Here is a 25,217-nt window from a genome sequence, read left to right as displayed (position 1 = left end):
AAAAAAAATTACTTAGAATTTTACCACCGAGAAACAATCACAGCTAACTGCTTATTGTATTTTCTTCTACATTTTTAAAATATAAATATCCACATCTAGAGTTTATAAATGCAGCTTAGACTCTTTCACCCCTTGCACCTTCCTCAAACATTCCCACCATTGAGGCCGGAGACCGTGGAATTTGCTTACATAAAAAAGCCCCTCCCCTTGATGTCGTCATACGAAACTACGCCCCAGATTGCCGCATGCGCACTCTTAAGAGGTCGAAACGGGGCGACGGGCAGGGGCTCTCGAACGGAAGTGACGCATGGTACATGCGCAATGACGACGAGGAGGTTGCGAAAAGTCAATTGCTGGTCCGCACGCTGTGCTCGCTTCCGGAAGTGGCTTCTGCGACAACATGCTTGCGGACCTTGGCTTAATCGGGACCATAGGCGAGGATGACGAGGTGCCGGTGGAGCCCGAGTCTGACTCCGGTGACGAGGAAGAAGAGGTATGAGGACGGTTCTGGTCTTTGGGTTTCCTTGACTGCTTCTCTTCCCCGCGATTCCTCAGGTCCCTGTCCCCGAATCCTCATCATCGCCTGCCAGCCCGGGAAGTTTCCCTAAAAGGATCTTGCCGGGATCTCAAGATCTTCCTCAGTTTTCCGGCGACTAGGTTTTCTCTACGTCCGCCTGCTTCTTTGGCCGTGTCGTTCCCTGTCTCCTTGCTGAACTCAGTATCTATTCACTGAATTGATATTTAACCACGCCCTGTGTAAGAGACATGCAGGTCTCTTACACCTTGTAAGAGGTGAAGTCAGCCCTGGTTCCTGCTCAAGGAGCCGTGGTTAGCTGTCCATTCATATGTTCATCGAGCCAGTGTTTATTGCATACTTATGTGTGCTAGACCTAGTGTTAAGCGTTGGGGACGTAGCAGTGAACAAGGTGAGTGCCACTCTCCTGAAGCGTATGGTGGTGTGGGGGCTTGCAGATATTAAGCAGTATGGCAATTAAAGAGGGATCGGTGTTCTGAAAAGGATGCTTACCCTTCAAACATTCAGCCCAGATGTTGTCCCCTCAGCAGTCTCATCTGTCCGCTTGATACATTTATTCAGATGTCCCATGGCCTCTACAAATTCAACTCCTCCAAAGTTGAACTTGTGTTCGCTCTCATCCTGTTCCCTTCTCAAGCCAGCAACCTTAGAGTTATTCTTGACAGTTTTTTCTTCCTCAGCGCCGCCAGTGCTCTGCAAGCTAGCTCATGAATCTCTCTTAAGCTTCTCCCGCCTCTCTCCATTCACACTGTACCCACCCTAGCTCCGGCCACTACTGTCTCATGCCCGCACACCAGCACACCAGCACACCACCAGTCCAAACACACTTCGTCTTCCTCTCTTTATCTTGAGCACTTCCAGTGTATTCTTCGCTTAGCAGCAGAAGGATCTCTTTGTGATACAGTCACGTTAGAGACCTCCCTTGCTTAAAACTCTCCAGCCTGCTGGTAGAGAGCCCCAGGCCTGTCCACTCTGCGAAGACTCCTCAGGCAGCCTGTGGGTCCCGCACACTGCCCCCATTTCCCTGATGCCCCCTGTGGGCGCGGGCAGCCGCCCAGGCCTACTGGCTGTGGCCCCCTCTCGGCCAGGCCTGGGCTCAGCCCGCGGCGTGGGAGGTCATGGGCCAGTACCCCAGGAGCCGGGCCCCTGCACAGGCACACAGTGCCTGGTCACACCCATGATGCCGGGCTGACCTCCAACCCTACGGACCGCGCCGGGCACCAACTCAGTGTTTGGTGTTTGTCTGTTTGTTTTTCAAGAAGTGATTCAAATTGCTTAAAAAAAACAAAACCAAAAAACAACTCTCCAGGCTGCTTTCATGTGGCTTTTAAGGTCCTTCACGGTCTTGTCCTTTCCACCTTGACTTTCATCTCTCACAGCTCTCCTCTTCACTTCATGACAAACACTCCAGTTTCATTCACCTCTTTTTTTTTTTTTTTTTTTTTTGGGACAGTCTTGCTCGGTTGCCTAGGGTGGAGTGCAGTGGCGCTATCTCCGCTCACTGCAGCCTCCACCTCCCAGGTTCAGGCAATCCTCCTGCCTCAGCCTCCCTAGTAGCTGGGACTACAGGCATGTGCCATCACTCCTGGCTAATTTTTTGTATTTTTAGTAGAGACAGGGTTTCACCATGTTGGCCAAGCTGGTCTCAAACTCCTGACCTCAGCTGATCCTCCTGCGTTGGCCTCCCAAAGTGCTGGGATAACAGTTGTGAGCCACCCTGCCTGGCCCAATACATGGTTATTAACTGTAGTCACCATGCTGTGTATTGGATCCCCAGAACTTGTACGTTGCAGAACTGAAGAGTGTGTACCCTGTGACCAACATCGCTCCATTTCCACCACACCCGAGCCCTTGGCAACCGCCATTCTACTCTCTGTTTCTATGAATTTGACTTTTTTTGTTTCCATATGCATTTTGTAATGAGAAATGCAGTGTTTTGTATATGTTCATTGGGATGAAGTTTTTTAATTGTGCTGTTCAAATTTTTTGTAGACTTACTCATTTTTGGTCTGCTTGATCTATCAGTTGCTGAGAGAGGTGTGACCCTCATTTCTTTCTTCCTTTCTATTTTTTTTTTTTTCTTGAGACCGTATCTTGTTCTGTCACCCAGGCTGGAGTGCAGTGGTGCAATCTTGGCTCACCACAACCTCTGCCTCCTGGGCTTAAGCAATTCTCCTGCCTCAGCCTCCTGAGTAACTGGGATTATAGGCATGCGCTACCACGCCCAGCTAATTTTTCTGTATTATTATTATTTTTTTTGAGATGGAGTCTTACTCTGTTGCTCAGGTAGGAGTGCAATGGTATAGTCTTGGCTCACTGCACCTTCTGCCTCCAGTGTTCAAGCAATTCTCCTGCCTCAGCCTCCTGAGTAGCTGGGACTACCGGTGCGTGCCACCACACCTGGCTAATTTTTGTATTTTTAGTAGAGACGGGGTTTCACCATATTGGCCAGGCTGGTCTTGAGCTCCTGACCTCGCGATCCACCTACCTCGGCCTCCCAAAGTGTTGGGATTACAGGCGTGAGCCACCATACCTGTCTTTTTTGTATTTTTAGTAGAGATTGCATTTCATCATGTTGGTCAGGCTGGTCTTGAACTCCTGACCTCAAATGATCCACATGCCTTGGCTTCTTAATGTGCTGGGATTACAGGTGTGAGCCACTGTGCCTGTCCCCTTCTTCCTTTCTATTGTTCTTTATCTCAGCCCCAAAGTCACTCTGTCTCTTACTCTTCCCAGGGGCCTATTGTGCTGGGCAGACGACAAAAAGCCTTGGGGAAGAACCGCAGTGCTGATTTCAATCCTGACTTTGTTTTCACTGAGAAGGAGGGGACTTATGATGGCAGCTGGGCCCTGGCTGATGTCATGAGCCAACTCAAGAAGAAGGTGAGTCTGACAGTGATGGACAGTTCCAGACCTTGGACTATTAAGATTGGACTGTGGGTTTCAGGGCCTAGTCCTGACCTGACTGACCATCTGTTTACATTCAGCAGATACTAGAACTCCTTTGAAAATAACTGGTTAAAAAAAGAAAAGAAGGCCGGGCGCGGTGGCTCAAGCCTGTAATCCCAGCACTTTGGGAGGCCGAGACGGGTGGATCACGAGGTCAGGAGATCGAGACCATCCTGGCTAATACGGCAAAACCCCGTCTCTACTAAAAATACAAAAAACTAGCTGGGTGAGTTGGCGGGCGCCTGTAATCCCAGCTACTCGGGAGGCTGAGGCAGGAGAATGGCATGAACCCAGGAGGCGGAGCTTGCAGTGAGCTGAGATCTGGCCACTGCACTCCAGCCTGGGCGACAGAGCGAGACTCCGTCTCAAAAAAAAAAAAAAAAAAAAAAAAAAGAAAAGAAAAGAAAAGAAAGTATCTGGTATACTTTTGATGAGATCACAAATGACTCACTGTCTTTTTTTTTTTTTTTTTTTTGAGTCTGCTTGCTGGGGAAGACTCGTCTTGATTAATACCAAATGAAGTATGAGCACTTGCCAGGTGTCTCCTGTGGTCACTGTGCAGTGTCCCTGCCCACACAGCACAGCCAAAGCTACCACAGATGTCATTGTCATCTGCTTGTTTGCCAAGATCCCATGCCTTTCTGTGAATCTGGTTAAACTAGAAGATGCATCCAAGTTATTTACCATTTCATGTGCATCAGAGAGAAAGATTGCCTGTCCAGAACAGTGTAATCCAGGCTTTGCTGGTCCTTATTCTGATTGAAATAAACCAGCATTGCCTTTTCTTTTTTTTGAGACAGAGTCTCTCTCCGTTTCCCAGGCTGGAGTGTAATGGCGCTATCTCGGCTCACTGCAACCTCTGCCTCCTGGCTTTAAGTGATTCTTGTGCCTTAGCCTCCCGAGTCGCTGGGATTACAGGTGCCCACCACCATGCCCAGCTAATTTTTTGTGTTTTTTTTTTGTTTTTGAGATGGAGTCTCACTCTGTCACCCAGGCTAGAGTGCAATGGTGCGATCTTGGCTCACTGCAACCTCTGCCTCCTGGATTCAAGGGATTCTCCTGCCTCAGCCTCCTGAGTAGCTGGGATTACAGGCATGTGCCACCATGTCCAGCTAATTTTGTATTTTTAGTAGAGATGGGGTTTCTCCATGTTGGTCAGGCTGGTCTCGAACTCCCGACCTCAGGTGATCTGCCTGCTTTAGCTTCCCAAAGTGCTGGGATTACAGGCATGAACGACTGTGCTCAGCCTTACCAGCATTGCCTTTTCAAGATCATCTGGAGAGGATTTTAAAATTTTTGTATATATAATATGTATATATATTTTCAGAGAATGTCAACATTTTTTCTTTTTCAAATTAATTATGAAGAATTTGTTCTCTTATTCGATGTTTCAATGAAAATTTCTTTTCACCTCTTTATTTTTATCTGCAGAGGGCAGCCACTACATTAGATGAGAAGATTGAGAAAGTTCGAAAGAAAAGGAAAACAGAGGTGAGAGGAAAAGTGGCTATTTCTCGTTGTTATGCCCCACACTTTACTCTCACCGCGACCCCAGCATCTCTCTGGAAGCCCTTACAGACCGGGGCATGGCTGGGGCAGGCACGCTCTTCTGTGCGTTTGCTGTGCATCAGTACTGAGAATCCCCACAGCCGGAGAGCTTCCTGTTGCTCTACTTAAGTCCTGGATCTGTAGAAGTTTGTCATCACCCTCGCTTTAATTTTTTTTTCCCAGGTTAAAGAAGCCAAGTCTGGGAAGTTGGAGAAGGAGAAAGAAACAAAGGAGGGCTCTGAACCAAAAGAGCAGGAAGACCTTCAAGGGAATGATGAGGAAGGCTCAGAAGATGAAGCCTCAGAGACCGACTACTCATCAGCTGATGAGAACATCCTTACCAAAGCAGGTAGACGTTACGGCGGAGGTGTCAGCAACGGGGACAGGAGATCAGAAGGCATCCTCCTTTATTTTGTAGGGTTTCCTTCACTCTTCTGCACAGTTTAAGATATTCTGCCTACTACATTGAACTCCATTGAACTCCTTTCTGTTTTTTTTTTTTTTTTTTAAGAGATGTTGGCTGGGCACGGTGGCTCATGCCTGTAACCCCAGCACTTTGGGAGGCCGAGATGGGTGTATCGCTTGAAGCCAGGAGTTTGAGACTAGCCTGGGCAACATGGTAAAACCCCGTCTCTACTAAAAATACAAAAATTAGCTTGATGTGGTGGCATGGACCTGTAATCCCAGCCACTCAGGTGGCTGAGGCATGAGAATCACTTGAACCTGGGAGGTGGAGATTTCAGTGAGCCGAGATTGTCCCATTGTCCTTAAGTCTGGGCCACAGAATGAGACCCTGTCTCAAAAAACAAAACAAAGCAAAACAAAAGAGATGTGGTCTCACTCCATCCACAGGCTGGAGTGCAGTGGTGCCATCATACCTCACTGGAAGGCTTGAATTCACTGGCTCAAGTGATCCTCCTGCCTTAGCTGCCCAAGTAGCTGGGCCTACAGGTGCACGCCCCTGCACCTGGCTAATTTTTTTTCATAGGGATGGGCTCTTGCTTTGTTGTTCAGGCTAGTCTCAAACTTCTAGGCTCAAGCAGTCCTCCCGCCTTGACCTCCAAAAGTGCTGGGATTACAGGAGTGATGAGCCACTGTGCCCGCTGAATCCTTTCTTTTAGGTTCTCTTTTCTCTTGGGATTTTGTTTGGGTTGTTGTGCTTTGTGGGTAGTTTACTCTTTTTCCATTTAGCCCCGTGCGGCTGCCGGATGCCTCTGTGATACAAACTCATTTGGGGTGACATACTCAGATGGGTCCAGCCACATAGTGGGTGCTCAATATGTTTTTTTTTTTTTTCTTTGAGATGGAATCTCACTCTGTCACCCAGGCTGGAGTGCAGTGGTATAATTTTGGCTCACTGCAACCTCTGCCTCCCGGGTGCAAGCAATTCTCCTGTCTTAGCCTCCCAAGTAGCTGGGACTACAGGCACACACCACCACACCTGGCTAATTTTTGTGTTTTTACTAGAGATGGGGTTTCACCATATTGGTCAGGCTGGTCCTGAACTCCTGACCTCAGGTGATCCATCTGCCTCGGCCTCCCAAAGTGCTGGGATTTTAGGCGTGAGCCACCGCTTCTGCCCTCACTAAGTATTTCTTGCAGAAATGTGTGCTAAAGCATCATAATACAGTGTAGTGGTCGAGAGCCTGGTCTCTGTACCAGAGTCACTGGGTTAGCTTTCTCTCTGACTTTATTTTATTTTTTTATTTTTTTATTTTTTTTTTTGAGGCGGAGTTTTGCTCTCTCGCCCAGGCTGGAGTGCAGTGGCCGGATCTCAGCTCACTGCAAGCTCCGCCTCCCGGGTTCACGCCATTCTCCTGCCTCGAGACTCCCGAGTAGCTGGGACTACAGGCGCCCGCCACCTCGCCCGGCTAGATTTTTGTATTTTTTAGTAGAGACGGGGTTTCACCGGGTTAGCCAGGATGGTCTTGATCTCCTGACCTTGTGATCCGCCCGTCTTGGCCTCCCAAAGTGCTGGGATTACAGGCTTGAGCCACCGCGCCCGGCCTCTCTCTGACTTTAGGCAAATTACTTCATCATGCTGCCACAAAGTGTCCTCATCTGTGAAATGAGGTTGATGATGGTCACCCCCCAGAGGCTGATGTGTGGTATTGGCACTTAGGACAGTGTCCAGCACAATGCAAGTGCTTTGTAAGTCTGAGTCGTGGTCATCAGCTAAGTTTTTCTCCATAGATACACTCAAAGTAAAGGATCGGAAGAAGAAGAAGAAAGGACAGGTGAGCTTGGGGCTGCAAGACAGGGTGCAGCTCGCTGGCAATCCGAAAGGAGTTTAAGGTCATTTGGGTTTCTGGGCCCTTTTGTTGAATTCTCATCTCTCTTTTGGTTTTCTGGCGTAGGAAGCAGGAGGATTTTTTGAAGATGCATCTCAGTACGATGAAAACCTCTCGTTCCAGGACATGAACCTTTCCCGCCCTCTTCTGAAGGTAGCAGCTTCTTGTAAAAAATTTTCTTTGCAGAAGCAGGGTCTTGCTATGTTGCCCAGACTGGTCTCAAATTCCTGGCATCAAGCAATCCTCTTGCCTCAGCCTCCCAGAGTGCTGGGGTTTGAGCCACTGCGCCTGGCCAGTAGTGGCTTATTTTGGCAACCATGGGATTATTGCAGCCACCCCTAACTGGACTTTCTGCTTATCTCTTTGCCTTCCTCAACTCTCTTGTCTACACAGTTGCCAGAGAACTCTCTTAAGCAATGAGTTCCATCATGTCCCTCTTCTTCTGTAAGCCCTTCACTACTTTATAGTCTCACTCAGCTTAAAAGCCCAAGTCCTTATATTGACCTACAAGGCTCTGCCCCTTCTGGCCCTCTCTGATGACACCTCTGCACTCATTCTCCTCTGGCCACACTGGCCTCCTTGCTGGCCCTCAAACAGGTCAGGCCTCCTCTTCCTCAGGACCCTTGTACTTGCTGTTCCCTCTGCCTGGAAGCCTCTTCCAGAAACCTTTTTTTTTTTTTTTGAGACGAAGTCTGGCTCTGTCGCCCAGGCTGGGGTGCAGTAGCCAGATCTCAGCTCACTGCAAGCTCTGCCTCCCGGGTTCACGCCATTCTCCTGCCTCAGCCTCCCGAGTAGCTGGAACTACAGGAGCCCGCCACCTCGCCTGGCTAGTTTTTTGTATTTTTTAGTAGAGACGGGGTTTCACCGTGTTAGCCAGGATGGTCTCGATCTACTGACCTCGTGATCTGCCCATCTCGGCCTCCCAAAGTGCTGGGATTACAGGCTTGAGCCACCACGCCTGGCCCTCTTCCAGAAATCTTTTGGGGTGCTCTCTAGCTTCCTTCAGGGTTCAACTCAGTATCCCTTGCTCAGTGACACCTTCCCTGGCAGCCCTACTGTGAACAGCACTCCCCCGCTGCCCCTCTGACCGCTGCATTGTTTTCCGCAGCATATCTCCATATGACATGTGTTTGGTTTTGGTCTGTTTCTACCAGACTGTAAGTTTCCTCAGGGCAGGGTTTTTATTTCTTTTATTTACTGCTGTGTCCCCAGTGTCTAGAACACCACCTCACACGTAGTAGGCGCTCAGTTCAGTGAATGTTTATGGAATGAATGATTGGTGGGGATTGGTGTGGTCCCCACTTGTCTGGAAACCTGCCCTGTTTGCGTCGTGCTGAGACTTCCCCTGCTCAACCCTGTCTGACTCAGTCTTTTTTCCTCAGGCCATTACAGCCATGGGCTTCAAGCAGCCCACCCCGATCCAGAAGGCGTGCATACCTGTGGGTCTGTTGGGGAAGGACATCTGTGCCTGTGCAGCCACTGGGACAGGTGAAAAGGATAGGGACCCGGGGTAGGCGGAAGGGTGTTACAGCCAGGGCTGGGCTCTAGGTTGACTTACCAAAAGGCTGATTTGCTAAATAAATACTCTTGGTTTTTTGAACTATTTTGTTTTTATTTTTTATTTCGTAGAGATAGGGGTCTCACTTTATTGTCCAGGCTGGTCTCGAATTCCTAGGTTCAGGTTCAAGTGATCGATCTTCCCATCTTGGCTTCCCAAAGTGCTGGGATTACAGGCATGAGCCACTGTGCCTGGCCATAAAATTTTTTTAACACACAAAAGATATACTGGTGCAATTGAGAGAGTAAAGGACTTTTAAATTTTTAAGCATTTTATTTTGAAGTATTCGTAAATCAATGGCAAGTTGCAAAAATAGTGTGTAGGGTCTCTCGAATCCTTCATCAGTGGTGACGTGCCACATAACTGTAGGACAAAATCAAAACCAGGAAATTGACACTGATATAACAGTGTTTCCTAGACTGCAGAGCTTATTCAGTTTACTGAAGGATTCATGTTTTGTTTTGAAATGGAGTCTCACTCTGTCACCCAGGCTGGAGTGCAGTAGCACAATCTCGGCTCACTACAACCTCCGCCTCCTGTGTTGAAGTGATTCTCCTGCCTCAGCCTCCTCAGTAGCTGGGTTTACAGGTGCCTGCCACCACACCTGGCTGATTTTTGTATTTTTAGTAGAGACAGAGTTTCACTGTGTTGGCCAGGCTGGTCTCGAATTCCTGACCTCAAGTGATATACCCGCCTCAGCCTCTCAGAGTGCTGGGATTACAGGTATGAGCCACCGTGCCTGGCCTACTGAAGGATTAATTTTGTAAGATAAACAGTGCATGAGAGGATGTCCCGTCTAGTAACGGGCCACAAATTTCAAAGGGTCTGGTGAAGGTCATTTTCATTTAATGCTCTTGCGGTATCCTTGATCTCTGTGACCATGGCTTCCTGGCCCTGTCATGTCAGAGGACTAAAGTTTTTTTTTGAGACAGAGTCTTGCTCTGTTGCCCAGGCTGGAGTGCAGTGGTGCAATCTTGGCTCACTGCAACTCCACCTCCCGGGTTCAAGTGATTCTTCTACCTCAGCCTCCTGAGATGCTGGGATTACAGGTACACACCACCATGCCCAGCTAATTTTTGTATTTTTAGTAGAGATGGGGTTTTACCATCTTGGCCAGGCTGTCTTGAACTCCTGACCTCGTGATCCACCTGCCTCAGCCTCCCAAAGTGCTGGGATTATAGGCATGAGCCACTGTGCCCGGCCATATTATTATTATTATTTTTTTGAGGCAGAGTTTTGCTGTTGTCACCCAGGCTAGAGTGCAGTGGCGCATTCTCAGCTCACTGCAACTCTGCCTTCTGGTTTCAAGCGAATCTCCTTCCTCAGCCTCCTGAGTAGCTGGGATTACAGGCGCCTACCACCACGCCTGGCTAATTTTTATGTATTTAGTAGAGATGGCATTTCACCGTATTGGCCAGGCTGTTCTCGAACTCCTGACCTCAGGTGATTTGCCTGCCTTGGCCTCACAAAGTGCTGGGATTACAGGCTCCTGCCACCATGCCCAGCTAAGTTTTTTGTATTTTTAGTAGCATTGGGGCTTCACTATGTTGGTCAGGCTGGTCTTGAACTCCTGACCTCAGGTGATCCGCCTGCCTCGGTGTCCCAAAGTGCTGGGATTACATATGTGAGCCTGACCATATGATTTGAAAGCAGAAAAAATATTCTATGAAAAATTAGTTCCTTTATTTTCCCCGACCAGACGTGGTTTTTCTGTGCTCTGGTGAAAACCTAACCCTGGAGGGAACTGAATGTCTTCTTATTGCTTCCTTGCTGCCCTTTCCTCCAGGTAAAACTGCTGCCTTTGCCCTGCCTGTCTTGGAGCGTCTGATTTACAAACCCCGCCAGGCTCCAGTCACCCGCGTGCTGGTGCTGGTGCCCACCCGAGAGCTGGGCATCCAGGTGCACTCTGTCACCAGACAGCTGGCCCAGTTCTGCAACATCACCACTTGCCTGGCTGTGGGTGAGTTTCTGGCCAAGGGTTGCCAGCCCCTCAGAGACTGTGGTGGGGTGGAGGATGGATGTGCCCTGCCATCTGTTGGTGTTGGTGCCAGGTGCCAGGATAGGCCTTTGTGTTGATTGAATTCACTTAAAACCTGGAAGACATGTTTTTTTGTTTTTTTGGGATGGAGTCTTGGTCTCTCACCCAGGCTGGAGTGCAGCGGCGCGATCTGGGCTCACTGCAAGCTCCTCCTCCCAGTTCACACCATTCTCCTGCCTCAGCCTCCCAAGTAGCTGGGACTACAGGTGCCCGCCACCACGCCCAGCTAATGTTTTATATTTTTAGTAGAGATGGGGTTTCACTGTGTTAGCCAGGATGGTCTCGATCTCCTGACCTTGTGATCCGCCTGCCTTTGTCTCCCAAAGTGCTGGGATTACAGGCCTGAGCCACTGTGCCCAGCCGACGTGTTTTCATAGTGCTTTAGGCAGGTGGGATTTGACTGAAACTTAACCAACCTTGACAGATGAAACCTGACAACTATGAACATTTTTTTCTTGGTACTGAACAAATTTGGAATATAATTTTTGCTTTGTGAGAATAATAAATATTATTTTGAACAGTGTTTTTCCAATGATGTTATATGATAGTGTTATCTAGCCTGCATTTTGTCCTCCTTGTGCAATTGAAGTCAGAAGTGATCTTTGTCTCCCTGTAACAGAGACTTCATCACTTTCCGCAGCTGCTTCTCTTAGTCCTTGGATGTTTCAGCATTCTCTTTTTTTTTTTTTTTTTTTGAGAGGAAGTCTCACTCTGTTGCCCAGGCGGGAATGTAATGGCATGATCTTGGCTCACTGCAACCTCTGCCCCCTGGGTTCAAGCGATTCTCCCACCACTTTCAAGTAGCTGGGATTATAGGCGTGCACCACCATGCCCAACTAATTTACATATTTTTAATAGAGATGGGGTTTCGCCATGTTGGGTGGGCTGGTCTCGAATTCCTGACCCCAGGTGATCCACCTGCCTTGGCCTCCCAAAGTGCTGGGATTACAGGCGTGAGCCACCGCGCCTAGCCCATGCATTCTCTTCTGAAGTGCTTTTGTGTCATCTTCATTGTTGATTTTTGCACTTAGCACAATTTTAATGACATGATCTGTCTTTCCCAGTGTGTTGGGAAATCCATGTGCTTGGGCCTGTTAGTCTTACTTTCTCAGTGGTTTCCTCTGCATCTGGCCTGAGGCCTGGTGAGCGGCTGGTGCTCAGTCAACACCCATGAGCAGCTGACCTGGCCGCCTGGTGGGGCTCTTCCTCTTTGCAGGCGGCTTGGACGTGAAGTCTCAGGAAGCAGCTCTTCGGGCAGCACCTGACATCCTCATCGCCACCCCAGGCCGGCTCATCGATCACCTCCACAACTGCCCTTCCTTCCACCTGAGCAGCATCGAGGTGCTCATCCTGGACGAGGCTGACAGGTGCTCCTCCCAGCGTGGGGCCCAGGGCACTGTGGGGTTCCAAGGCCCACAACCAGGATGTGGACCTGCCACACTGCGTTGTTCTTTGCGGCTCTGGGCCATGGCCTTTGGTGTGCGATACGAGATCAGCCACTGGTGCTGGGGCCTCTGTCCAGCCTTAGCCTGTGTTTTCCTGTTTTTTCTCTTTCTCTCTCTATTATGGTGGTTAAGTGATAAGGCCGGTCAAATGTTGGCCCTGCCACTTCCTAAAGGAGATCTGGAAACATTTAGATTCTCAAAACAAAATTTTTTCTGATTTGTAAATGGGAGATAAGGACATATGCACATCACAGTGTCGAGGAGCTGAGGAGGGAGGAAGAGGAAGGCCAGTGTGGCTCCCACAGGGCCTCTGTGACTGCAGCGGGGACTCCCTCTCCCCCTACCCTGCCCCCCAGCTCTCTGTTCCTCTCTTACATGTGCCGTCTGCTCACCTCTTTGCTCTGGGACTGAACAGAAGGAACTCTTCCTGAACTCTGGACTGAGGCTGGAGGTGGGGCAGGGGAAAGAGCTCTCAAACAGCCCCAGGGCATGCTAAGGTTACAGGCCCTTAAACCGCTTCTGATCCTGACACTCCTCCCTGAATCTTCAGCAGCTTGGGGAATGGCAGCTCCATCCTTCCAGCTGTTCTGAATTCTCTGCGTGTTCTCCTGTTTTCACACCCCACAGCCCGCCTGTCGGCACAGACTGTCCACATGCCTCCACTTTGTGTCTTCTGTGTTTGCCGTTTCCTCAGCCTGGAGCCATTTCCTGCCCCTTCAGGTTTCTGTTCCAGTTGTCACCTTGTTAGTGGGGCCTTTGCTGGCCACCCTGTGATGGTCCTGCCCTAACTTGCTCCTCCCGTCCTGCCTGCATTGTCACTGGGGGTTCATGGAGTGCCACGTCTCCCCTGTCTCCCTAGGATACAGTATTCATGAAGGGGCTACATGCATAGGGGCGTGTCTAGTATATAGCACGCACTCAGTAAATACTTGTTGAATAACCGATTGGCTGACTCCCCCAGAACAAAAGACCCATTCCTAAGGCCTAAAGGATGAAAAGGAGATCATTTTAAGTCAAGGGGACTTGATCTGGTTTAAAGGGGGAGGGAAACTATTCAAGTATGTATCTCAAAAGACCAAAAAAGGCGGAGGAAGTATTTGAGATTTGGAAGATCAGAAGACAGCTCTGTGTGACACCTGGACCTAGACTGCAGCCTGCACTAGGAGAGAAATGCTATAAGGGGTTGGGCTTGCTGAAAATATGGAATCCAAGGAATCTCACAGATTACTATTATATATAAAGAGAAAAAGAATCCTTTACAGTGGAGCGATCTGGCAGACACTATAGCCAATGACCAACCTCACATCCCCGGTTCTGGAACAAACCGGCCGTCAGTGTCTCATGATGGAGCATGAATACAGGGCACAGCTGCGCCCAGCAGTGCTGTCCCCCTGAGAATTTCTCTGAATCCAGTTACTGGGAAATAATTAGATGAATCCAAAGTGCGAGAAGGATGAGGGGCCTTTTCGTTCTTTTTTTTTTTTTTGAGTCAGGGTCTTGCTTTGTCACCCAGGCTGGAGTGCCATGGTGCGAACACTAGCTCATTGCAGCCTCTACTTCCTAGACTCAGGTGATCCTCCCGCCTCAGTCCCCCCACGTAGCTGGGACTACAGGCACACGCCACCATGCCTGGCTTATTTTATATTAAATAAATAGAGACAGGGTCTCACTGTGTTGTCGAGGCTGGTCTTGAACTCCTGGGCTTAAGTGACCCTCCCGCCTCAGCCTCCCAAAGTTCTGGGATTATAGGCATGAGCCACCTTGCCCGGCCCCAGCGCATTTTTGTATTTTTGTGGAGACGGGGTTTTGCCATGCTGCCCAGGCTGAGGGGCTTTTCTAGATGCAAGAAGACTAGAGACGTGGCAGCCAGTTGCAAGGCAGGAACTTTGGTTCTTGTACTAAAACAAAAGGTAACTATAAAATAACACTTGGCCTGGCACGGTGGCTCATGCCTGTAACTTCAGCACTTTGGGAGGCTGAGGCAGGCGGATCACCTGAGGTCGGGAGTTCGAGACCAACCTGACCAACATGGAGAAACCCCATCTCTACTAAAAATACAAAATTAGCTGGGCGTGGTGGTGCATGCCTGTAATCCCTGCTATTCGGGGGGCTGAGGCAGGAGAATTGCTTGAACCTGGGAGGTGGAGGTTGCAGTGAGCCAAGATTGCGCCATTGCACTCCAGCCTGGGCAACAAGAGTGAAACTCCGTCTCAAAAAAAAAAAGACACTTGGAGGCAGCTGAAGGAATGTGAATGTGGCGTGTACTTTAGATATTCACCCACTTGGAAGTCTTGGGCGTGTTGATGAAGTTGTGTTTCTGTAACAGAAGGCCCTGGTCCTTAGGAGTTGTGTGCTGAAATATTTGGGGTCAGGTGTCATGACATCTGCGACTGACTTGCCACAAAAAGACAAAGCAAATGTGGCAAAATGATAATTCTTGGTGAAAAGATAAAATAATAAAATGGATGAGTCCTAAATGTAACCAATGACAACAAACAGCAGCCAGTATGCGATCCTGTGCCCCTCACTGTGACCGAAGGGCACTCTCCCCAATTCTGACATGTCTTTCTTTGCTCCCAGGATGCTGGATGAGTACTTTGAGGAGCAGATGAAGGAGATCATCCGAATGTGTTCCCACCACCGCCAGACCATGCTCTTCTCAGCCACCATGACAGACGAGGTGGGCCGAGGGACTTCTCTGTGGTGGGTGGCAGGTGTGCGCGGAGGGGGCTGTGCAGAGGACCCTGACTGGGGTTGAGGGGGTTTGCCTGGGGTGAGCATTGCTGCCTCCTTCCCCACTACCCGGTTGTGAGCTGAACAAACCCGGCTTTGTGCTTGGCAGGTGAAAGATCTGGCTTCTGTCTCCTTGAAGAATCCTGTCCGGATATTTGTGAACAGCAACACGGATGTGGCTCCCTTCCTGCGGCAGGAGTTCATCCGGATCCGGCCTAATCGGGAAGGAGACCGGGAAGCCATCGTGGCAGGTGGCAGCTGAGGGCGAGCCTGGGCAGGGTGGGCTGGTCAGCTTCCTTGAGCTCACGGTGTCCATGCCGAAGTGTTTGGTTTTTCCCCGGCGCCTCTGCCATCCAGTCTTCCCCAGCACAGAGGCTGCACTGCACTAACGATGATCCGCTGCCTCACTTCTCCACAGGTCCTTCCTCCCTTTGCCTTATCGCCTCACCAATCCTCTCTGTGTCCTGTTCAACTCCCAACCACTTGGCATCAGCTGCGGTTGTACCCATTAGTCCAGACCACTGTTCTCTGTCGCCTGGATTGTTGTGCAGCCTCTTGCTCGAGCTCCCTGCTTCCACTTGGCCCTTTGTGACTGCATTGCAGAGCATTTATGATGATTGCTTGCAGAAGACATTTGTACTTGTTACATCCTCATTTGAACACCCTGCGGTGGCTTCCATTGGTTTTAGACTAAAATCCAAACATCTTAGTGAGTCTTTTAGGACTCTTCGGGCCTGGCCCTTACCTGCCCGGGGTCCCCAGCCATGTAGGCTTACTCATGGCTCCAGCCACATTCGCCTGCTTGCATTTTTCTTTTTTTTCCTTTGAGGCAGAGTCTTGCTGTGTCGCCCAGGCTGGAGTACAATGGCACGATCTTGGCTCAATGCAGTCTTTGCCTCCTGGGTTCAAACGAGTCTCGTGCCTCAGCCTCCCGAGTAGCTGGGATTACAGGCACTTGCCACCACTTCTGGCTAATTTTTGTATTTTTAGTAGAGACAGGGTTTTACCATGTTTGCCAGGCTGGTCTTGCACTCCTGGCCTCAAGTGATCTGTCCTCTTTGGTCTCCTAAAGTGTTGGGATTACAGGCGTGAGCCACTACATCCGGCCGCCTGCTTGCACTTCTCACTATAAGCTCGTTCCTTCCTCTGGGCCTTCATGTTTGCCATTTCCTCTGTCTAGAATCTTCCCCTGGATCTTTCCATGGATCATCTGCCTTGTCATTCAACCTAATGTCACCTCTTCAGAGAGGCCAGCCCTTAGCTGCTTCCCCTCCTCCCTGCACTCTCTCTTACAACATTTTTCACCCCCCAGGAATTGGTTTCTCTGTATCCACCCTGGAATTTGAGTTCCACAGGACAGGGACAATGCCTGTCTATCCAGTGCCAGGCACAGTGACCATACTTTGTGGATGAGGAGGGGGTACATGTTGAGTAAGAGCCTAGAAACAGCTGCCAGCTCAGTCCTCTCTTCCTGCCAGCCTTGTTGACGAGGACCTTCACTGACCATGTGATGCTGTTCACGCAGACCAAGAAGCAGGCCCACCGCATGCACATCCTCCTGGGGCTCATGGGACTGCAGGTGGGCGAGCTCCATGGCAACTTGTCACAGACGCAGCGGCTGGAGGCCCTCCGGTAACATTTGGGGTGGGGACTCAGGCTCCCACCATCCTTCTGGAGCAGAGTAGATAGAGGGAAGAAGAGGACCCTGAGCATTCTATTAGAGCATTAGCAGGGGACACATAGGATGATCTTGGCCTTGAACATTTTAACCCAACCACTGTGAGGTCATGTCTTAGATGCATGTAGAACTCCGACTTCATGGTCAGAGATGACCCTCATGCCCTTGGGTGCTTGTCCCTAGCATGGGAGCTGTTGTGTGGGGCGACAGAGGAAGCCGACTTGGAAAGGCAGCACATGGTCTCTTCTCTGAAGCTTTCTGAGAGTGGTGAACATTCCTGGGTCTAACTGAACAAGATTTAGAGTCAAAGTCAGCAGCCATTACTTGAGCATCTACTTTGCCAGGCACTGTGCTGTGTGCTTTCCACGTGATTTCTTGTTTAATCCTCAGAGAATGGCATCAAGGTGGTTGGCATGGAGGAACCCGTTAGAACTCTCCACCTAACCCTGTTCATCAGAGGGTGCTGAAAGGTGTTTGTTAAAGATAGGCTGATTTAAACTGAGACAATTGCCCATGCTGTTAGCAGACGCAGAACTACGCTTGCTCTGTGTGATGGGTTGTTGAAGGGTGGGTGTAAACATCCCATGTGCTCACATTTAGAATCTATCCCCATTTTAATGCCCTGTTCTGTCCTCTGCTGGCTCAGGCTCTTGTGGAGCATTATTAGGGGAGGGTGTCTGGATGAACAGCTGTTTGTGACTGTTTCTAGGCGTTTTAAGGATGAACAGATTGACATCCTCGTGGCCACTGATGTGGCAGCCCGTGGACTTGATATTGAGGGGGTCAAAACGGTGAGCAGACCCTGTCTTCCTTGGACTTTTGGTGGAAGTCTTTTTGCCTGTTCGCACCCCCCTTCCCTTACCAGGCCTGACTGATGTTCATTTTTGACCTAGGTAATCAACTTCACAATGCCTAATACTATCAAACATTATGTCCACCGGGTGGGGCGAACAGCGCGTGCTGGCAGGGCTGGGCGCTCAGTCTCTCTGGTGGGAGAAGATGAGCGGAAGATGCTGAAGGAGATTGTAAAAGCTGCCAAGGCCCCTGTGAAGGCCAGGATACTTCCCCAAGGTGAGCAGGCAGCCCTGTGGCAGTGCAGAATGGCTTGGGTGGGTGGGGCAAGGGCAGAGTGTAAGGGCTTTGCAGTTCAGAGCCAGATTTGAATTCCAGCCCTGCTGCTTCCTTGCCGAGTGACCATGTACAGGTTTTGCCTCACCTCTCTGAGCTTGCCTCCTGTGTGTAGAAGGGAATTATGACAGAATTGTAAACACAGTGCCCCATTTAGGTGGAAAATTAGGAAGAGAAGGTCGCTTGGGGCAAAATTCTCACTAACCTCCTCTTTCCCTTACTATTGGTGGGGGGAAGAGAGAGATCAGTACTCATTCTTTTTGGGTCCTTTCATTGCTTTTGTTCCTCTGATCTGTGGGGGTCCTATAAAGCACAACCTCTTTCAAGTCTTTTTTAGGTTTGTTTTGTTCTTGAATTCCTAGGCTGAAGCAATCCACCCACCTTCTGCCCCCAAAGTGTTGGGATTACAGTAATGAGCCACCATGCCCAGCCTTAAAAATTTTTAAGTTATAAAAATAATACATATTTAGTCTGAGCATGGTAGCTCTTGCCTTTGTAACCCAAAGTAACCCAGCACTTTGGGAGGCCAAGGCAGGAAGATTGCTAGAGGCCAGGAGTTCAAGACCAACCTAAGCAATGTAGTGAGATGCCTGTCTCTAAAAAAAAAAAAAAAAAAAAAAAAAAAAAAAAAAAAAAAATTAGCTGGGCGTGGTGGTGTGTGCCTGTAGTCCCAGCTTTTCAGGAGGCTGAGGCAGGAGGATCGCTTAAATCCAGGAGGTTGAGGCTGCAGTGAGCTATGATTGCGCCACTGCACTACAGCCTGGGCAAAAGTGCAAGACTGTCTCTAAAAAATGAAATAAAAAGTACATATTGATTGATGGAAATTAGTAAATAAAAAAACAAAAATGTAATTCTGTGTCAAAGAGCTCACCACTGGTAGCATTTAGGTGTATGTCCTTTCAAACCATTTTTCCTTTCTTAAATGTCCCTTTTATTTTTTTCATTTTCATAGTCTTTATTTAATCAGTGACTAGTTATTGAGTCCTGCCGTGGGCCTAGTGCTATTTATTATGTTCTAGGTGCTGGGGATACAGCAGGGAATGAAGCAGGGCTGTCGTTCTGGTGGGAGAAAGAGACAATAAATAAGCTAACAGTAGATGTGATTGAGAACAACAGGAAGAGTGCCTCATTAAGCTGTTAAGGAAAGACCTGCACAGCTGGCATTGGAGCTGAGTCCTGGATGATCGGAATGAGGCAGCCAGGAGAGGTCTGAGGGCAAAGTGCTGAGCTGAGAGAACAAGGGCAAAGGCCGTGAGGTAGGAACGAGCTTAGTGTGTGAGAACAAGAGAAAGGTCAGGAGGCTCAGGCGTGGTGAGCAGGGACACACAGAAGATCGGAGCAGTAGGCAAGGGCCACTCTGAGTTTGGGGGATATGAAGCAGAGAAGGCATACATTACAAACACCATTTCCTATGTCAGTAAATGCACAGCTAAATTATTTTCATCAGCTACATAGTACTAGTAGTCACCCGTATTTTATTTATTTATTTTTGAGATGGAGTCTTGCTCTATCACCAGGCTGGAGTGCAGTGGTGCGATCTCGGCTCATTGCAACCTCCGCATCTCGGGTTCAAGTGATTCTCCTGCCTCAGCCTCCCAAGTAGCTGGGACTATAGGCGTGTGCCATGATGCCCAGCTAATTTTTATATTTTTAGTAGAGACGGGGTTTCACCATGTTGTCCAGCATGGTCTCGATCTCTTGACCTCGTGATCCACCTGCCTTGGCCTCCCAGAGTGCTGGGATTACAGGCTTGAGCCACCGCCTTATTTTTTTTTATTTTAAGATAAGGTCTTGCTTTGTTGCCCAGGTACAGTGGTGCGATCATAGCTTACTGTTGCCTCGAACTCCTGGGTTCAAGCAGTTCTTCTCCTCAGCCTTCTGAGTAGGTGGGACTACAGGTGCGTGCCACCATGATGGCTAATTTTTTTTTTTTTTTAATGGAGTCTCTCTCTGTCGCCCAGGATGGAGTGTAGTGGTGTCGTCTTGGCTCACTGCAACCTCCGCCTCGTGGGTTCAAGCAATTCTCCTGCCTCAGTCTTCTGAGTAGTAGCTGGGATTACAGGTGTGTGCCCCCACACCCAGCTGATTTTTGTATTTTTAATAGAGACCGGGTTTCACAGTGTTGGCCAAGCTGGTCTCGAACTCCTGACCTCAGATGATCCACCTGCCTTGGACTCCCAAAGCGTGCGATTACAGGCGGGAGCCACTGAGCCACTGTGCCTGGCATTTTTTTTTTTTTTTTTTTTTTTTTTTTTTGGTAGAGACACAGTCTGGCCATGTTGCCCGGGCTGGCCTCAACTTCCTGGGCTCAAGCAGTCCTCCCACCTCAGTCTCCCAGAGTGCCGGGTTACAGTTGTGAGCGACCATGCCTGGCCTACCCTTATTTTTAAATCCTTTTTATTTTCTCCCGTTGAGATGTCATCCTCAAATTCCGGGACAAGATTGAGAAAATGGAGAAAGATGTGTATGCAGTTCTGCAGCTAGAGGCGGAGGAGAAAGAGATGCAGCAGTCGGAAGCCCAGGTGAGGCTGCGAGGTGGGATCTTGTTTACGAGGCTGCTCAGTGAGCAAGCTGCTGCATCCCTGCCAGTGCTGCCCTTCTGAAATGTTTCTCCCATCAGAGCCACAGGCATTTGCAGGCTGTGGCTTCCTGTGTTAGTAGATACAGGTTTCACAGCAGGCATCCTTTTGTTATCTCTACAGATCAATACAGCAAAGCGGCTCCTAGAGAAGGGGAAGGAGGCAGTGGTCCAAGAGCCCGAGAGGAACTGGTTCCAGACCAAAGAAGAGAGGAAGAAGGAGAAAAGTAAGTCAGGGAGGTTCTGCAGAAATGTCAATACAGAATTACCCCACAGGACTCAGCAGTTCCATTCCTAGTTCTATACTGGAAAGCAGCGGTCCCCAACCTTTTTGGCACCAAGGACCAGTATTGTGGAAGACAGTGTTTCCACATTTGGCGTGTTGGGGGGTGCATTAGATTCTCATAAGGAGCACACACCCTAGATCCCTCGCATGCGCACTTCACAGTAGCGTTCATGCTCCTATGAGAATCTAATGCTGCTGCTGATCTGACAGGAGGCCGAGCGCAGGTGGCAATGCTTGGTTGCCCAACGCTCACCTCCTGCTGTGCAGCCTGGTTCCTAATAGGCCATGGACTGGAACCGGTACGTCAGCCTGGGGATTGGAGACCACTGTCATAAAGGACTGTAAAGAGGGACTCAAACAGATACTTAGATGCCAGTGTTCTTTGAAGTACTGTTCATAATAGCAAAAAGGTGGAAACAAACTATGTCCATCAACAAGTGAATAGATAAACAAAATTTGGGGTGTGTGTATATATACACACAATGGAATATTATTCAGCCATGAAGTTCTGATACATTCCATAAGGATGAACCTTGAAAATATTAAGCTGAATGAAATGATCCAGACACAAAGGGACAGATACTGTCTGATTCCACTTACCTGAGGTACCTAGCTGGGCAAATTCACAGAGATAGAAGTAGATTATGGATTACTTGGGGCTAGGGGAAGGAGAGTAATAGGAAATTATTAGTGGTTGTAGAGCTTCTGTTTTCGATGATGGCAGTGAGTAGCCTCCTGGTAGGAGTTTTGGAAACAGTTAGTGGTGATGGTTATACAATGTTGTTAATTTAAGTAATGCCACTGAATTGTATACTTAAGATTGGGTAAAATGGCAACCTTTGTTTTATATATGTATATATAACCACAATAAAAATAATTTTTTAAAGGTCAGGATATATTTAATATAGATTTCCTCTCCATCTTCCTTTAAAAAACACCCAAAACACTTATAAGTTCATATTGTTCTATGCCCTGCCATTTCACTTAATTTTGAAGCTTAGAGATATGTTTTATATAGGCCCACACATGGCTGCCCTTTTTGTTTTTTGTTTTGAGACGGAGTCCTGCTCTGTCACCCAGGCTGGAGTGCAGTGGCACAATCTCGGCTCACTGCAAGCTCTGCCTCCTGGGTTCACCCCATTCTCCTGCCTCAGCCTCCCAAGTAGGTGGGACTACAGGTGCCCGCCACCACACCCGGCTAATTTTTTGTATTTTTAGTAGAGACAGGATTTCACCATGTTAGCCAGGATGGTCTCGATCTCCTGACTTTGTGATCCACCTGCCTCCGCCTCCCAAAGTGCTGGGATTACAGGCGTGAGCCACTGCACCTGGCCCCCTATTAGTTTTTTTGAGGCCTCCCAAAGTGCTGGGATTACAGGCGTGAGCTGCCACGCCCGGCCCCCTGTTGGTTTTTTTTTTAATGGCTTCACGTTCCTCCATCATATGAGTAGATTGTTGAGGGACACTGAGGTTGTTTATAATCATTTGCCATCCAGCCTGGGCAACATGGCAAAACCCCATCTCTACTAAAAATAAAAAAATTAGCCAGACATAGTGACACATGCCCGTAGTCTAACTACTTGAGAGGCTGAGGTAGGAGGATCATCTGAGCCTAGGCAGGCCAAGGTTGCAGTGAGCTAAGATTCTGCCACTGCACTGCAGCCTGGGCAGCTGAATGAGACCCCGTCTCAAAAGAAACCACCATCACCAACAACAAAAAACCCAAAACACAATCATTTGTTATTATAAACAACTGATGTAGTGAGTAACCTTGTACATATGCCCTTTTACAATTAAGCAAGTATATATTTGCCTTGCAGGATTCATTCCTAAAAGTGGAATAGTGGGTCAGAGGATATTTGTATTTCTAGTTATGTTAGAGGTTGCAAAATTACCCTCCTAGAGGGTATACCAGCAGTTTTAGAAATACTGTCTATATTTGATGGGACAAAAAAGGGTGTTTATAAGTTAAATTTCTGATAAAAATAGAGTCATAACTGTGTTGGTGGTAAAGTAGTGTAAGTGACCTAAATCTTCATCTTTCATAGCAGGAGGTTTGTAATGAGTATCTTAAATGGATTGAGAAATAGTCAGAAAAGCATGTTATTTAGTGAGATGGAGGTAGTCAGTGGAAGAAGTGCTTGCGGCTTTTTTTTTTTTTTCTTCTTTGGAGGCAGGGTCTTGCTCTGTCGCCCAGGCTGGAGTGCAGTGGCGCGATCTCAGCTCACTGCAGCCTCCTCCCAGGTTCAAGCAATTCTGTCACCCCAGCCTCCTGAGTAGCTGGGATTACAGGGGTACCACCATGCCCGGCTAATTTTTGTATATTTAGTAGAGTCAGGGTTTCACCATGTTAGCCAGGCTGGTCTCAAACTCCTGACCTCAGGTGATCCACCCACCTCAGCCTCCCAAAGTGCTGGGACTACAGGCACAAGCCACTGCACCCGGCCAAGAAGTGCTTGCCACTTTTCATTTTAATTGGCTAACTTACCAATTTAAAACATGTGTACTTCTTATCATAAGCTTAAAAAAAGATAAAATCATCCCTGAAATCTTATGCTTTCTTCTCATCCCAGTTGCCAAAGCTCTGCAGGAATTTGACTTGGCCTTAAGAGGAAAGAAGAAAAGGAAGAAGTTTATGAAGGATGCCAAAAAAAAGGGGGAGATGACAGTGAGTGGCCTCCCTTTTGGAGTTTGGACCCACTCGGTGGGGTGGGTCAGAGTGGCCTGGTGTGTTCCACACTCATACCTCCCCACTCCCCCTAGGCAGAGGAAAGGTCCCAGTTTGAAATCCTCAAGGCGCAGATGTTTGCTGAACGGCTAGCGAAGAGGAATCGCAGAGCCAAGCGGGCCCGAGCAATGCCTGAGGAGGAGCCAGTGAGAGGTCCTGGTAGGTGAATGGGGAGCCCAAAGGAGCTTGTAGGAAGGTTTTCCCTGAAACCTGTGCTTTGGGTCAGGGAGAAAATCTGAGGGATGACGACGATAGCCCACATTATTTGAGTAATTAGTATGTACCAATGTGTACAGCTATCCCTCCATTGGTGTAAGGGGTGCAGTGATCTTGTGGTTGGTAAGAACTAGGATTTGAACGCCAGCTTTTCTGACTCCAGAACCTAAGGCCTTACCAGCTGCTACTTGGAGGATCTGGTGAGGACAGAATGAAGATAGTCTTTGGATGCCAGAGCATCCACTGAACTTGGAATCATTACCTTGAACTTAAGGGGATTTAGGAGCTTGGGCCAAAGACAACCATATGTAACCCATTCTCTCTGTGCACAGCCAAGAAGCAAAAGCAGGGGAAGAAATCTGTATTTGATGAAGAACTCACCAACACAAGCAAGAAGGCCCTGAAACAGTATCGAGCTGGGTAGGATTTTAAGTCATCATGGAGCCCTTGGTATTCTAATGGAAGCTATGAGTCTTCTCCCTCCTTCCCCGTTCCCAGTTCTCACATACCTATAGCTTTATACTATGTAAATTCAAGGGTACCTGTCTGTTCTTCACCCCCCACCCCTCTCAGGGCCACCTGAGGATCCCGAGATGAGACCAGGAGACGGGTGTTCAGTTAGCACTGTTCCTGCCTTGGAGGAGAAATAGTACATTGTTGGGTTCAGAAATGGAGCTTTCCTTCAGGGGAGTGATAACTCTTTCATCTCAAGTTCCATCCTACAGAACCCCAAACAGAGAGTCCTGGCTTGCTCTTAGGCATATGTTGTCCCACGCCACTTTCCCCAGCCCAAGGTTGGGATAGGGGCAGACTAAGCTTCCCAAGTAGTTGTATATACTTAAGAAGGGCCTCTTTCAACCTTGTTTTAAAGTTGGGCCCTGACTTCCAGAAACACACGTTATCAGGTGGAAACACATAAAGGCTTAGAACTTAGGGCCTGAAAATGATGCATCCCAGAGATGCTGCTGCTTCGTGTAGGAGCTGGGTAGGGTGGGGGTGAGACAACACCCATTTGTTCAACAGCTTGCTCATTTCAGCATCTCATCTTCTCTTTCACAGCCCTTCTTTTGAAGAAAGGAAACAGTTGGGCTTGCCCCACCAGAGACGAGGAGGAAACTTTAAATCTAAATCCAGGTGATACTGGCTGTTTTGGAGGGGCATAGGTTATGGCTGTTTGGGATTAGAGATAAAAACCTTTCATGGAAAAGGAGCTTCTCCATCCTCATTCTGGTCTTCACTCTCTGATTTTCTTACAGATACAAGAGGAGGAAGTAGCTGTTGTGGCCTGAAGAAATTCATGGGGGCAGCCCTTAAATCCCTTCCCTGTGGGAAGTCATCCTGGCTGGTCTGTCTTTTCTCCATTTGTTCAAAAAACAAAAAAAAAGTTTGGTGTGGTGGTATGGTATGTAGCTATTTTCCTAAGCATGTCTATCAATCTCCTTTCTTGCTGATTAGCTTTCACATAATGACTATATTAAATGGAAGTATTTTTGGAAGAGAAACCAA

At 48.5% G+C, this 25,217-nt stretch overlaps 1 protein-coding gene across 1 annotated transcript; it reads left to right on the top strand.

Moving 5' to 3' along the window:
* The first annotated feature begins 320 nt into the window (after positions 1-320).
* Positions 321-25,217, top strand: DDX27 (DEAD-box helicase 27). The gene is made up of 21 exons (XM_008014525.3): positions 321-493; positions 3,272-3,418; positions 4,916-4,975; positions 5,216-5,381; positions 7,226-7,269; positions 7,390-7,476; positions 8,706-8,811; positions 10,668-10,841; positions 12,136-12,286; positions 14,945-15,044; positions 15,207-15,348; positions 16,576-16,729; positions 17,485-17,566; positions 17,669-17,846; positions 20,319-20,425; positions 20,606-20,708; positions 23,341-23,435; positions 23,531-23,654; positions 24,044-24,131; positions 24,771-24,845; positions 24,968-25,217. Exons 1-21 carry the CDS (start codon positions 401-403, stop codon positions 24,984-24,986), a joined length of 2,295 nt encoding a protein of 764 aa, XP_008012716.3. The 5' UTR covers positions 321-400; the 3' UTR covers positions 24,987-25,217.

This window comes from Chlorocebus sabaeus, chromosome 2 (assembly GCF_047675955.1).
Source record: "Chlorocebus sabaeus isolate Y175 chromosome 2, mChlSab1.0.hap1, whole genome shotgun sequence".
Lineage (NCBI taxonomy): Eukaryota > Metazoa > Chordata > Mammalia > Primates > Cercopithecidae > Chlorocebus > Chlorocebus sabaeus.
The sequence above is the reverse complement of the archived record's forward strand: the minus strand, read 5'-3'. Positions and strand labels throughout refer to the sequence as shown.